We start from the raw sequence: 15059 nt of genomic DNA on the forward strand, positions 1-15059 counted from the left end.
AGCCCAGAGGTCCACAGGCCCCAGCAGGCCATCACATTCCTAACTAATTAGGTCATTTGTCAATTTTTTTTTTTTTTATGGGAATTTTGTTTTAGTTGTAATGATAGAAAATACTATTGTCTTAAGTCCTCCATGTGTTTTGTGGACAAAGCTGAATTTGTCGGTTACTCCTCCTGTCTTTCAAAACACGTTGTCTCTCGTCTCTGTATTCCCCTCTTGGTTACAGTAAATGTTTCTTACCCGAGGCCAACCGGACAACCTGCATCAGCAGGCTGAAATCCTGTTGTAGTGTTATGGCTTTGGGCTTTTTGGGGCAAGAAATATGGAACAATGTACCTGGTCTCTCTTTGAATAGAGATCTGAGTTAAAAAACATATCCTGTACTGTATTTTTCTGTATTTATTCACAGGTCATTTTCTCTGTTGGATTGCGTAACACTTTTGTGCTTTAGCGGATTGAGCGACATGTAGTTGTTCTATACGACCTATATTATTCAATATTAAAAACAATATATTTATACTCTTTGCATTCTGTCATTTGTATTCATTTAATTGGTGCAAGAGCTGTGTTCCCGTTTTTTATGACATACTTGATTTTCTTCACATCCTTTTAAGTCAAAGAATTTCACCATATTTCACAGAAATGGTTTAAAAGATCAAGATAAGTAAATCTCTTAACTCATTGTTCATACGGTTTTTCAAAATGGAACTTACATCAGCAGTTTCCTAACTAACACATTTTCATCCGACTTATTTTCCCACAAGGTTTATGTAGATCTACAGACACTAGTTTAGACCACAGTTAGACTGACTGAACAGAAGTAGAGACATTCATTTAGACCGCAGTTAGACTGACTGAACAGAAGTAGAGACATTCATTTAGACCGCAGTTAGACTGACTGAACAGAAGCAGAGACATTAATTTAGACCGCATTTAGACTGACTGAACAGAAGCAGAGACATTCATTTAGACCGCAGTTAGACTGACTGAACAGAAGCAGAGACATTTATTTAGACCGCAGTTAGACTGACTGAACAGAAGCAGAGACATTCATTTAGACCGCAGTTAGACTGACTGAACAGAAGCAGAGACATTAATTTAGACCGCAGTTAGACTGACTGAACAGAAGCAGAGACATTAATTTAGACCGCAGTTAGACTGACTGAACAGAAGTAGAGACATTCATTTAGACCGCAGTTAGACTGACTGAACAGAAGTAGAGACATCTCATTTAGACCGCAGTTAGACTGACTGAACAGAAGCAGAGACATTCATTTAGACCGCAGTTAGACTGACTGAACAGAAGTAGAGACCACTTACTTTAGACCGCAGTTAGACTGACTGAACAGAAGCAGGCTGCCAGATGAGAAGGCTCAATCCTGTCATCCTGTGTAAGTCAAGGACAACTATAGAAGGTTGAAGGGGGAAAATATACCTATGTTGATAACGTTCAAATTTGTAGTTTTTTTTTAATTGAAAGATGGAGAGTGGAGTGATTTATTTTAAAGTAACTTGTGACAGAGAGCAATGAGAGCACTGACCGAGTTTAGGAAGAGGCGAAGCGAGAGGATTTACTCCGCCCTAAATCTGTTTGAGTTAATCTCTTTTTTTGTATGGAGGTCTATGAGAGAGTGTTGAATTACGTGAGGCTTATTTGAACGAATAGAAGTTTCAATGTTTAGGCTGTTAAAATTGACTGAGATAAGTGGTTGTATGTGGCATTCAAATCAAATCCAGTTTATTTGTCACGTGCGCCGAATACAACAGTGAAATGCTTACTTACAGGCGCTAACCAACAGTGCAATTTTTAAGTAAAAAATAGGTATTAGGGGAACAATAGTTATGTAAAGAAATAAAAAACAACAGTGAAAAACTTTATTGTGCCTGTTGTGCTCTCTCATTGGCTAGAATGGTCGCACTGAACTGACCTCACTTATCTTCACTCATTGAGTAAATATGTTGTAGGGAAGGTGACGGAGATGGATGCTCTATTCGAAACTGATGGCGGGTCAGGTAAAGATGAGTGAGAAGGAGTGGGCTACAGTCGTGAAAAAGAAAGAAAACAAAATAAGTAAAGTTGTGATGGAAACAAAGATATCCCTAGATTTGTTTATCGTAGGAGTTTTGGATCAATGTTACCTGGGGGATCCGTTTGAAGTCACGAGGAGTATCGTGGATGCATAGGGTGAGGTGGCATTGGTGAGAGTCACAAGAGCTGGTCTTATTCAGATTTCCTGTGTGCCCACAGAATAGAAGAAGCTTGCTTCATAGCATTTATTGCAATGGTCATAAACTACACAGCACAAACAAAGATGAAATCAGAGAAAATTTTAATTATTGTGAGTGCAGCAGAATGTTTTTTGGGTGTCAAAGGATGTTCCGCCCTCACAGGCCCCTGAGCCTGTGTAGGGATGTGACTCAAATATGAATGTAAATGAAGGAGTGGGATGTTTTTATTTTATTTTGTATGATGTCAGTTTTTTCACCGGCCTATAATTGATGTTTTTTTATATAGTTTACCAGCCATACAGTAGGTGGCGGCATTCACCTCTAATGCTTGTTTGTGGACTGCCATAATACCGTAGAAGAAGAAGCGCGGTCACTTGGCGATCTTCTTTGAGGAAGCGCATGTGCAAAACGTAAACAAAGTGTTTTGGGTAATCTCACACCCAATTGTCATTTTTCGTGGAGAATTTCTGTAATCCGAAATAGAGTAGTCTACAACAAAACAACAGGCATTGCCAGGTAGTAAGAACATTGTACATTTATTATGTGTACTATATTGTACTATTTAGTTTTATCTGTACTATATTTTAATCTGTGGTAATCATTAACACATCAAATAGCTAGCTAACGTTAGCTAGCTAATTTAAAGGAACGAAGCTAATTGCTAACTAACTACTGGCATAGCTAACTTCTCATCTAATGTGTAAAAACATTCCTAACATTCCTGTCTTGACATTCAATACTTAGAAAACAATTCAAACAACATATTGCTGTGTGTTCATATCATGCGTTTAATTTAGTGTTTGTACGGTTATCATGATTCCATGATTTTGCAGCTGGTGAGATTATGGAGAATGATGATGGTACCAAAGAAGACACCCAGTCACAAGTCAAGAACTCAGTCAGCATGGAGAAGAACTGCTGCAACGAGGACACTTTCAGGTTTGAATATCTCCTTGTGGTCATAGGAGCTCTAGAGAAGATGTTTTGTGCATAAGGAGACACTGCACATTTAATTTGTTTACGATCAATGGACACTACCCACCCAGTATCCTTTTCAGCAATGCAGTGGTGGTGGTGCAGGCAGCATAGCATTTGAACTGACAAAGATCTGCACATGGTTGGATTGTTGGTTACATCATATCTATGCAGGCTATTCAAAAATGTAATTGGAATGCATGCACACAGGCATACTATTTCCTTATTAGGTCTGTATTCCCCCAGACAGAACGCAGTGCGACCTCACATTGTCTACCAGTGCCAGCACCCAATACAAAGCTGAGAGCATAATATTGGAGTATTATTCTGATTAGGTTTCCCAATGCATTGCTGTCCCACACATATTAGAGAAATAATCCATGCCACTCTTTCCAAATCGAAGGAAAGTTCAGTTAAGCAAGATGATTGGGCCCAAGGTCTACTACCACCACTGGCACTTTGTGTTTCTCTTCTAAGCCTTGCTAGAAGTTTCCTCATTGTGGACTGGTGTTGAGCAAATGATTACAGACTAAGTAGCATTTTCTAGCATTAAGGGGTCGTTTTCACATAGTGGGTCTCACGTGGCCCCTTCTTGATCCTGCTTAACCCGTAATCCTTCTCAGTCTACTCCAGACACTCCACAAATATTCTCAGGTCTCTCATTCACTTCCAGAGGCTGGATTTTATGAAAGGCATCATTGCTGCTCCAAAAGTATACATTAGTCGTCAAATATATCTTAACTGGTCTATCCTACTTTTCTTCCAACCGTTATACTGTAGCCATTTATGTGCTTTTGCGACATCAGGACTTCTGTATGGTCTTTCATATCGAATTCGGACTCACACAGGATGCCAAGGGAAAGTGCAATGATGAGGGTCTCCCATTGATGGATCTTGGAACAAGAAAGAATTGCCAAGGACATAAATTTGCAGTTGGACCACTCTACAAATATTCAAGTATCCAAATCTCCATTAAAGGAAAAACTATTGATCTCCACTGAAACGTTCCCCTTGTGAACAAGGAAGAACCACCTGCCTTTCTGAACTCATAATCGCATCAGTGACCTCCTCCATATTTTCCTCCTCTCTTCCCGACACTGAGATTCCTTCCAGAAGCTCACCCACAATGGATGAGATCCGCCGGGTGTTCGGTTCGCCCATAGGGCGCGTCCGCTCGGACAGCATAGCCAGCTCTGCCACCCAGTCCTCGGGCAGCCGCTTGCTGCTGCGCCAGCGCCTCGCCCAGCTCATGACCTGCGTGGATGACCTGGACCCCTCGTCCCAGCTCCAAGAGCAGGTGGTACGCAGCTTGGACAACGCCTTCCTCGTCTGTGGTAAAAGGGCCAACCGGACCAAGAAAGACAACTTCAGGTGGACATTTATAGGCTTTGCAGAGTTCCTCTTTTCTGACTCTTTGGCCTTATTTCGACTTGACTTCCTCTTTCTCTGTTTGTTCAACATCAGAGTTGTTTTAAATCAAAATGCATTGCACATGGTTCTTCATTGCAAGGGTTTAGTTGATGAATACAAAGTACTGTAAGACTGGATACTAATGATTCTTCTTGACTAAAATGCCCAGCAATGACTTCTCCATTTTATTCCAATGTTGTCTGTCTTTATCTGAATACAGAGGGTCTAAGTTGATAGAGAAGTTAGACACATTTTTCATGTCTTGATTTTAGGCCTTGGACCTTTGGTTGATCACCCTCTTGAGCTCAGAGCAGGCAGTGTGTGCAGTCTCTTCCGTTCTGGGTGGTAATCTCTGGCATGCTTATCTTTTGATTTGATAACCCCAAATCTCCTTTTGTTAACAGAACTGAAAGGATAATGATGTTAGGACCATAGAGATCGTAAGTCAATGTCCTGTGTTCTGTTTAGTTCTGTGCTTAGGACATGGAAATTGATGGGCTTAGTTCTTTGTTGAGAAGTGTTCTTCTTTCAGTTTTTGAATTGATGTAGACTATGCTTAGAGAGATGTGAATAGGCTTTATCAATCACCACTCTATATTCAAGACTGGCTAAACATGATGTTGTTGTGTAACTAAAAAGGCTTCTGAAAGTTGCAGTCCAATTTGTCAGGCTTTTGCGCTAATGAGTTTGGGAGAACTGCTGTGCAAGTGAATCATGATCTGCTGTTCTCTCTTTCTCCCGCTCGCTCTCTCTCTCCTCTCTTTCTCACTCCCTCTTTCTCTACCTCTCTCTTGCTTTCCATCGCCCCCTCTTTACTCTCTCGCTCCCTCTTTCTCGCTCTCGCTCCCTCCAGGCTTCACATGGTCACGTGGAATGTCGCTACAGCTGATCCTCCAGATGACATCAGCTCCTTGCTTCACCTGAACTCCCCAAAGACCCCAGACCTCTATGTGATTGGGTGGGTTGCGGAGCTACGGCATGCTGATTGGACATTGATTGAGACAGACAGTACACTGGCATGACAGGAACATCTGGTTTTTCCTGTGTAAAGTCTACAAAGTTTATTCAGAGTGGCATGGAGAAAATGCTTCAGTAGGTTTATTTGTATGATACTAATGTTACTGGCAACAATAGTTATAAACTGTGTGTGTGTGTCTTTTGTAGTCTCCAGGAGGTGTACGCTGCTCCTCACAAGTTCATCATAGACATGGCCGTTGAGGACTCCTGGAGCCATCTCTTCATGTCCAGCCTGGCACCACGAGGCTACCTGAAGGTACAACAGTAGGACAATATGGCTTCATAACACTAACAATACCACTCCAGCACCATAGACCGGTTTGAACTAGTTTTATGCCACCAGCCAGAAAAATGTGCTCTCAACATAATTTGTCCTCAGTTTATTTTCACCTCTTTGTCTTTCAAAGCGATATAATTTGCATCTTATGTGTCTCTCCAKTTCCACCCTTTTGAGTCTGCCATTTGTCTTTTTCCCGGTTACATAAAGACCCTGAAAACTTGCCCAGGTTTAGATGACACAGTCTTAGGGTGTCTTGTTGTGTTTGCAGGTGTCCTCCATCCGCATGCAGGGCCTCCTGCTGCTGTTCTTCTCCAAACTGGCCCACGTTCCATTCATTAGAGACATCCAGGACACCTACACGCGCACAGGCATCTTCGGCTACTGGGTAAGATCAGGCTCAGTGGATGTTATTACTTATTATGGCACCTTATAGCAAGTGTTATAATGCACTGTAAGTGTAATACAAGGCATTATAAATGCACTTATAAGGCATTATGTGTGTGAGCCTTGCAGAAAAAGGGTGTTATTCGTACGTTTGATTGATTGACCTTGCGCCCAATAGGGGAATAAAGGTGGGGTGTCCATCCGCCTGTCTTTCTACGGCCACATGCTCTGCTTCCTCAACTGTCACCTGGCGGCACACATGCAGTACGCCTCGCAGCGCGTCGACGAGTTCGAGTACATCCTGGACACACAGACCTTCGGCCCCAAAAAGACCCCGCACATCCTCGACCACAAGTCGGTATACATTAAACGCACGTTGTCAATTGAGTGGGCATTTTTCTGTATTCACACTGTGGCTGCCTCAGTGTTTATTAATGGAGGAGCTTGGCATCTGCTTGTGATATGATTTTAAGTACTACTGTGCTCTCTCTTTGTTCAACGTTCACAGTGGCCTCTCTCTCTCATTCCCTCTCTCTCAGGCTGGTCTTTTGGTTTGGGGATTTGAACTTCCGCATCCAAGATCACGGCATGCATTTTTTGCGCAACTGCATCACCAGCCACAAGTTCAACTTGCTGTGGAGCAAAGACCAGGTCAGACTCATGAGGGATGCATTTGTTTTGCTCTGTCTTGGAGAATACTATACCTAGATTTGACTGGAATGGAAAACGAACAGTGGCTTTTCATTTAACACGTGTACGGTTGTCTTTGTTTTCATGCATGTAAGACATAGGGTGTGTCCCAGACGGCACCCTGTTTGTTCACTTTATAAGTGCACTACTTTTGACCGGGCCCTTAGGGCTCTGATCCGAATGAAGTGCACTCTTATGGGAATGGGATGAAATTTGGGATGCTGCCGTCGTATCTCCTGAGGTTGTTAAATGTAATGCTTGTCTTGCCATTCCGTGTGGTTGTATCAGCTGACCATGATGAAGAAGAAGGAGGCTTTCCTGCAGGAGTTTGACGAGGGACCTCTGGACTTTCAACCGACGTACAAATTCGACAGGTTCTCTGATCYCTATGACAGCAGGTAACTCTTTGCCTCTATAAAGCATTCACCGTCGTTTTCTTTCAGATTTCCCTCTTTTGCGTGGTCTTTTCTGCCTGCTCTTACTGAGCCGACTCCCCGCAACACTATTATTCAAATGCACACCCTCTGCTCTCTTTTGACTTCACAGGTCCTACCGGACATGGTTTGGTTTTCAGTAAGCTGCTCAAAACACCCSTCTCTTAATGCCCCCCCTAGTCCACCTTAAGCACTATTCTGCTCCTGCACAATAAGCCCACTAGAACGGTTGTAAGACGGTGACGGATAGATTTATGCTATGGAAAGTCTAAATGCCTCTCTCTCCCACAAAAAAAATAGTGTTTTTCTGCTGATGTGAATGCTATGTGATATATACCATAGTTGTCTGCAGCTAACACCGTTTCCTTTAACAGTACCTGCTGTATATCAAAGTCGCTTTTATCTTCATATGAAGCCGTTTGAAAATGCCATTGAAACGTATCAGCGCCATGGCTGCCATGCTCAGTGGACACAGTATTCTGGATTTGTTAAGGCTAATTAATTTAACCCCCACAATACCATCTCTCTCATACAGAGAGAGAGAGAGAGAGGAGCTTTGCTAGCCGACTGTACCATTGCCTCTGTGTGGGCGTAACAGCTGTCAGGTTCTAACAAGCATGGTTACTAGCTATATACAGCACAACCTCCTTTCCTGCTGCTTGGATTGTTCACTATGGACTTCTAATGAATCGCTATATACAGTGTGTTCGGAAAGTATTCACTTTCCACATTACGTTACAGCCTTACTCTATAATTGATGACACGTCCCCCCAATCTACAGACAATACCGCATAATGACGGAGCAAAAACAGGTTTTTAGAATTTGTTGCAGATGTATAAAAAAAAATGTAATAACGGAAATATCACATTTTACATAAGTATTCAGACACTTTACTCAGTACTTTGTTGAAGCACCTTTGGCAGCGATTACAGTCTTGAGTCTTCTTGGGTATGACGCTACAAGCTTGGCACACCTGTATTTGGGGAGTTTCTCTCAGTCTTCTCTGCAGATTCTCTCAAGCTCTGTCAGGTTGGATGGGGAGCGTCGCTGCACAGCTATTTCCAGGTCTCTCCAGAGATGTTTCGATCGGGTTCAAGTCCGGGCTCTGGCTGGGCCACACAAGGACATTCAGAGACTTGAGCACTTCGGCACTTCGAGATATTCAGCACTTCGAGATATTAGCTGATGTACGAAGGGCTATATAAAATAAAATTGATTGATTGATTGACTTGTCTCAAAGCCACTCATGCGTTGTCTTGGCTGTGTGCTTAGGGTCATTGTCCTGTTGGAAGGTGAACCTTCGCTGCAGTCTGAGGTCCTGAGTGCTTTGGAGCAGGTTTTCATCAAGGATCTCTCTGTACTTTGTTCCGTTCATATTRCCTTCGATCCTGTCTAGTCTCCCAGTCCCTGCAGCTGAAAAACATCCCCACAGCATGATGCTGCTGCCGCCACCATGCTTCACTGTAGGGATGGTATTGTCCAGGTGATGACCGGTGTCTGGTTTCRTCCAGACGTGACGCTTGGCATTCAGGCCAGAGAATCTTGTTTCTCATGGTCTGAGAGTCCTTAGGTGACTTTTGGAAAACTCCAAGCAGGCTGTCATGTGGCTTTTACTGAGGAGTGGCTTCTGTCTGGCCACTCTACCATAAAGGCCTGATTGGTGCAATGCTGCAGAGATGGGTTTCCTTCTGGAAGGTTCTCCCATCTCCACAGAGGAACTCTGTCAGAGTCACCATCGGGTTCTTGGTCACCTCCCTGACCAAGGCCCRTRTCCCCCGATTGCTCAGTTTGGCCAGGCGGCCAGCTCCAGGTAGAGTCTTGGTGGTTCCAAACTTCTTCCATTTAAGAATGATGGAGGCCACTGTGTTCTTGGGGACTTTCAATGCAGCAGACATTTTTTGCTACCCTTCCACAGATCTGTGCCTTGACACAATCCTGTCTCTGAGCTCTACGGGAAATTCCTTCGACCTCGTAGCTTGGTTTTTGCTCTGACATGCACTGTCAACTGTGGGACCTTATGTAGACAGGTGTGTGCCTTTTAAATKATGTCCAATCAATTGAATTTACCACAGATAATCAAGTTGTAGAAACATCTCAAGGATGATCAATGGAAACAGGATGCACCTGAGCTCAATTTGGAGTGTCATAGCAAATTAAAATTATTTAATCCGATTTAGAATAAGGCTGTAACGTAAGAAAATGTGTGAAAAGTGATAAGGGTCTGAATACTTTCTGAATGCACCGTTGCTGTATGTATTCATGTGTGCGCACGTGTTTGTGTGGGGGGTGGGTGCGTACGCGGGTGTTTGTGTGTGTCAGAGTCATGACATAGGGTCTCAACCACTGTGCACTAATCCGTACAACTGAGAGGGCACTGCATGAGTCACCCAGTGAGACGGGGTGGCAAACCAATACAGTTGTGAGAGACGACTAATGAGGGATGTGAAAGGAAACCAAGCACTGTGGAATCTGATCCATCATGTCGAGCAGACGGAAGTAACACCGAGATGGATAAAACGCTACAGAAATCCAGCTAGTTTATGAGATTACTTGTCATACTCTCTCCATCTCTAACACGCTCTCTCATGTCATTCTCTCATACACAGGCTTGGTTCAGATGTCCACACTAGCATACTACTAGAATGAATACATGTATTGAGCATGCATTCTAAGTGATCTACTGATTTACTTTCTGTTTCTCTACATCTGCCTCCTTGATCGTCTCTCACTAAATCTCGTCGCTTGTCCGTTTGCCTGTTTCTCTCCCATTCTGACAATCTTTCTCTCTTTCCAATTCTCTCACTTAAATCCCTGTCTCGTCTCTCGTCCGCCCGTCTGTCTGTCTGCCCAGTGGTAAGATGCGTAAGCCGGCCTGGACAGACCGGATCCTGTGGAGGGTGAAGCCTAAAGAGCCACCCCCAGAGGAGGAGAAGGACGAGGACAGGGACTCTGGTCTGGATGAGAAAAACACCAAGCAGCAGGAGGAGGAGGAAGAGTTCCCTCTGAAACTCAGGCAGGATTCGTACACCAGCAACATGGAGTACGGCGTCAGCGACCACAAGCCCGTCATCGGCATCTTTACCTTGGAGGTGGCTGAGACAGCGGCATTTCCAATTCCCGCATCTGAGACCGTATGAACAGTCTTAAGAGTAGCAGTGCTGATCTAAAACCAGTTCCTTCCTGTCCATATAATGTTATTCATTATGATCTAAGAGGCAACACTTACTGACCCAAGATCAGCACTCCTACTCTGAGGCTCTTTTTGAATACAGGCTCTGGACTGCTTTTCCAATGTGACTCTTGATAGTGAAACCGTGTGATGCAAATATACTGCTTTATACTCCTTCACCCTCTAGCCAATCCTGACTACCTCTTCCCTCCATATGTTCTGTCGTTCCCTCCTGTCTATCCCCACACTGTAGTTGAGGAAGATGTACGAGACGCCGTTGGTGCGCGTGTGTGCCGAGGGTGAATGGAGCGCCGACTTTGACGCCATGGTGATCTACAGCCCCCTCCAGCCCTTCCCTTCTAGCGCCTGGGACTGGATAGGCCTCTACAAGGTCAGAGTCGACTTAACCCTCTGATGTTCTTTTCAATCATAGTCGTACTGTATCATCGACGTGCACTTTTTACAGATGTGTATTTGTGTGTTACAGGTGGGGTTCCGGAGTGTTTCGGACTACATTACCTACACCTGGGTGAAGGATGACGAGGTCTCGTTTAATGACGAGCTCACCCAGGTAATATGACTGCGCGCGCACGTCTTTTGTGTTTTATGACACGGGGATGCTCGACTATGTTTCTGTTTTACACCCAGGTCTATGTGAGCAAGGATGAGATTCCGGTGCTGGGAGGGGAGTGTGTGCTCTGTTACTACTGCAGTACGCTCCAATGCATTGTGGGTATTAGCTCACCCTTTAAGGTAAGTGCAGGTTTACTGTAAGCCACCAAGGACAGTCCAGACATGGAGAATATACATACGTGCTCTTATACATTCACATACATTTTGGGACTGTTTTCAGGATACAGGTTCAGCCATGTCCTGGACTAAAAAGATTGGAGATTCTCCATTGAAGTTTGGATTTATAAATGTCTCCGTCTGGTTTTAGGTACAAGAGTCCAAAGTGGCCGTTGAGGAAGGTCTAGCACCGGAGAACATCAACGGCCTTGACAAGGCCACAGCCAGTTAGGACCTGTGAGTGGACCAGACATGCCCTCGAACACTGTCTGTCCGTCTATGCTGTTACACATCTGCCCTTTTGACCTTTGGTTGCCTGTCTGTAAGCTGCGGTGCTGCTGGAATCATGGAATGTTACTTAAAAATGATAGGCCAGTGCACTTTGAATTGAATTAATCGTACTGTTTAGCTTTCTTGTTCGCCACTGCCAGTTGTGGTGGCAACAGTAACCTGTGTGTTTATTTCTGTTTGTTCAGAGGTTTATCCCGCTTTTAAAATCAGTCGCAGAGAGATATTGGCAGTATCGCTTTAAGAAAGGTTCAGTGTTAGTTTTGTTCAGTGTATTTTTTTGTTTTTGGTGTTTGTCTCTTTGGATTCATACATAACACATTGGACATTGTCAGATGTTCCAGGTAGCTTGTACAAAAGTTGATCATTGACATCAAAGTCGTGGCTGTTTCACTTGAACATTTGACCAATCATCTAATGATATCATTAATGCATGATTATCTCATAATTATTTWAAAAATAATGCTTCATATATTTTTATTTTCCCCTTGCAAACTTAGTCGTCTGTTAACATAACCCTTTGTGCTATGCTATTCCATTTCAATGCAATTTCTAATAGAGGATATGTTTGAGAAATACAGTGAGCGCCATAATTCATTGGACAGTGACCATTTTTTTGTTGTTATTTTGGTTCTGTACTCTAGCACTTTGAGTTTGAAAGGATACAATGACAATCAGGGTGAAGTGCCGACTGTCAGCTTTAATTTGAGGGTATTTTCATACCTATCGGATGAACCGTTTAGAAATGACAGCACCTTTTGTACATGGTCCCCCCATTTTAAGGTACTACAAGTATTTGTTGAATTGGCTTCACAGATGTGTGTCGTTAGGCAGGTGTATTCATTTGTGTCGTTAGTGAATGCAGGAGAGCTGTTGATGAAGAGTATTGATTCTAGACTTTGCTATTGCCTTTGGAGGTTGTTGTTGGGGTGTGACAACATGAGGAAGACAGCAGTGTCGATGCAAATGAAGCTGGCCGTCATAAGGCTCAGAAATGAAAATCAATCAATCAGGAACATTGCAAAAACCCTGGGCATGCCCAAGTCAACAGTTTGGTTCATCATTAACAAGAAAAAAAACAACCGGTGAACTCATTTATGTCAAAAGACCCGGTAGACTGAGGAAGACCACTGTAGTGGAAGACCGGAGAATACTCTCTATGGTGAAGAAAACCCCCCTGACAACAGCCCAACAGATCAAAAACACTCTCCTGGATGCAGGTGTAGATGTGTCAGTCTACCATACGTAGAAGACTACACCAGCAGGACTACAGAGGGTACACTACAAGATGCAAACCACTGATCAGCCTGAACAGAAAGGTGAGATTACAGTTTGCTAAAGAGCCCCAAGAGTTCTGGAAAAAAGTATTGTGGACAGATGAGACAAAGATTATGTACCAGAGTGATGGAAAGAGGAAAGTGTGGAGAGAAAAAAAGACATGCCCATGATCCAAAGCATACCACCTCATCTGTGAAACATGGTGGAGGGGGTGTTATGGCTTGGGCCTGTATGGCTGCCAGTGGAACATGGTGGAGGGGGTGTTATGGCTTGGGCCTGTATGGCTGCAGTGCAACATGGTGGAGGGGGTTTTAGGCTTGGGCCTGTATGGCTGCCAGTGGAACATGGTGGAGGGGGTGTTATGGCTGGGCTGTATGGCTGCCAGTGAAACATGGTGGAGGGGGTGTTATGGCTTGGGCCTGTATGGCTGCCAGTGAAACATGGTGGAGGGGGTGTTATGGCTTGGGCCTGTATGGCTGCCAGTGGAACAGGCTCACTTGTCTTCATCGATGATGTGACTGCAGACAGAAGTAGAACAATGAATTCGGAAGTCTACAGAAATATTTTATCTGCTCAGATAAAACCAAATGCCTCCAAACTCATTGGATGGCACTTCATCATGCAGCAAGACAATGACCCTAAACATACTGCTAGAGCAACGAAGGGGTTTTTGATGGCCAAAAAGTGGAAAATCCTTGACTGGATGAGTCAATCACCGGATCTGAATCCAATTAAACATGCATTTTACATGCTGAAGAGGAGACTGAAGGCAATAAGTCCCCGAAACAAGCAGGAACTGAAGATGYCTGCAGTACAGGCCTGGCAGAGCATCACCAGGGAAGATACCCAGCCTCTGGTAATGTCGATGCATCGCAAAGGATATGCGACCAAATATTAACAATGATTGCTTTATTCTACATTATGTTAAACTGTCCAATGTTTTTTGATGCCCGAAAATGGGGGGGGACTATGTATTAAAGCTTCTATAATTTCTTAACGGTTCATCCGATATGTATGAAAATACCCTCAAATGAAAGCTGACAGTCTGCACTTCAGCCTCGTTGTCATGGTATCCTTTCAAACTCAAAGTGCTAGAGTACAGAACCAAAAATACAAAACAATGGTCACTGTCCAATGATTTATGGTGTTCACTGTATATTGCACAATTTGATCTTGTTCATATTCATGACCATGCCCTTTTTATAGATCTGCGTAAATGTTACTGGTTTATGTATATTATTAAAGTCAGTTTGGTTCTAGTAAGTGTGATTGGGGATGAAAAGTTATTTAAGAAAAAGTGGAATCAACAAGTGCCTCAATGTTAACAACCTGTAGATAACTGTTCAACAGATACTTTGGTACAAAACTATGTCATTCCTATTTGATTATTTATTGCTACATTTGAAAATTATGAATAATTAGTGTTCTTCTTCTTAAAACATATGCAGGTCTTGTCTTGCTTGTACTGTACGCATCAACATCTCATCTGTAGAACGTCTTGTACTTTTCTGCGACCAATTTCAGCATAAGCGAGACCTGTTCAAATGTCTTTATTAATGTCTTTAAACGCCTGTACATTGACTTGTAAAGATTACTCAAGCCACTTCATTCAGTATTTACAGTATATTGAAAATTAGGAGTGCTCTATTTTCTCTGTAACAAGTGGTAAATGAATGAATGCAAATGTTATACTGTAGGCTTAAATACAGTAAAAAATCTAAATGATGATGCCTGTCATTTATCACTAGTCTGGAATAGAAATCATTTGAAGAGAAGTCATTTCTAGACCTTTGATACAATGTAGCCTACTCTTTTTATTCTATTGTAATACGATTTTGCTTAATTTACAAACTATCATCTTAGTTGGAAACAAGAACTATACATTTATAGAACAAGAAAGCTTTATTTTAATTGACGGGTATTTAGAAGATTTATGCAAGGATAATAATAATGGACATTAGGAACAACAGTCTCTGAACATCAAACGATCTAAAGTATTTTAAACCAGGCAACTGATTTACATTTTAGTCAAAGAGAGAAAAACATGTCCAAAAATTCAAAGGTTGAGTGAGTAAAAAAGTTAAACAGTTATAAAGGGCTTTATAAAATACATTA

General features: G+C 42.8%; 1 protein-coding gene across 3 annotated transcripts; it reads left to right on the top strand.

The window, feature by feature from the left end:
- The first annotated feature begins 2601 nt into the window (after positions 1 to 2601).
- LOC111949470 (inositol polyphosphate 5-phosphatase K) lies at positions 2602 to 13045 on the top strand. 3 transcript variants are annotated; one of them, XM_023966684.2, is made up of 14 exons: positions 2602 to 2745; positions 3063 to 3168; positions 5468 to 5572; positions 5779 to 5887; positions 6180 to 6296; positions 6474 to 6649; positions 6835 to 6946; positions 7274 to 7383; positions 7532 to 7558; positions 10272 to 10509; positions 10843 to 10980; positions 11077 to 11160; positions 11238 to 11342; positions 11530 to 13045. In XM_023966684.2, exons 2-14 carry the CDS (start codon positions 3074 to 3076, stop codon positions 11608 to 11610), a joined length of 1497 nt encoding a protein of 498 aa, XP_023822452.1. In that variant the 5' UTR covers positions 2602 to 2745; positions 3063 to 3073; the 3' UTR covers positions 11611 to 13045. The 3 variants fall into 3 exon arrangements, with proteins under 3 accessions (XP_023822452.1, XP_023822453.1, XP_023822454.1); XM_023966686.2 differs by lacking the exon at positions 2602 to 2745 and adding an exon at positions 5019 to 5054 and having other exon boundaries at positions 3106 to 3168; XM_023966685.2 differs by lacking the exon at positions 7532 to 7558.
- Positions 13046 to 15059: the final 2014 nt, after the last annotated feature.

This window comes from Salvelinus sp. IW2-2015, linkage group LG22, assembly GCF_002910315.2.
Source record: "Salvelinus sp. IW2-2015 linkage group LG22, ASM291031v2, whole genome shotgun sequence".
NCBI lineage: Eukaryota > Metazoa > Chordata > Actinopteri > Salmoniformes > Salmonidae > Salvelinus > Salvelinus sp. IW2-2015.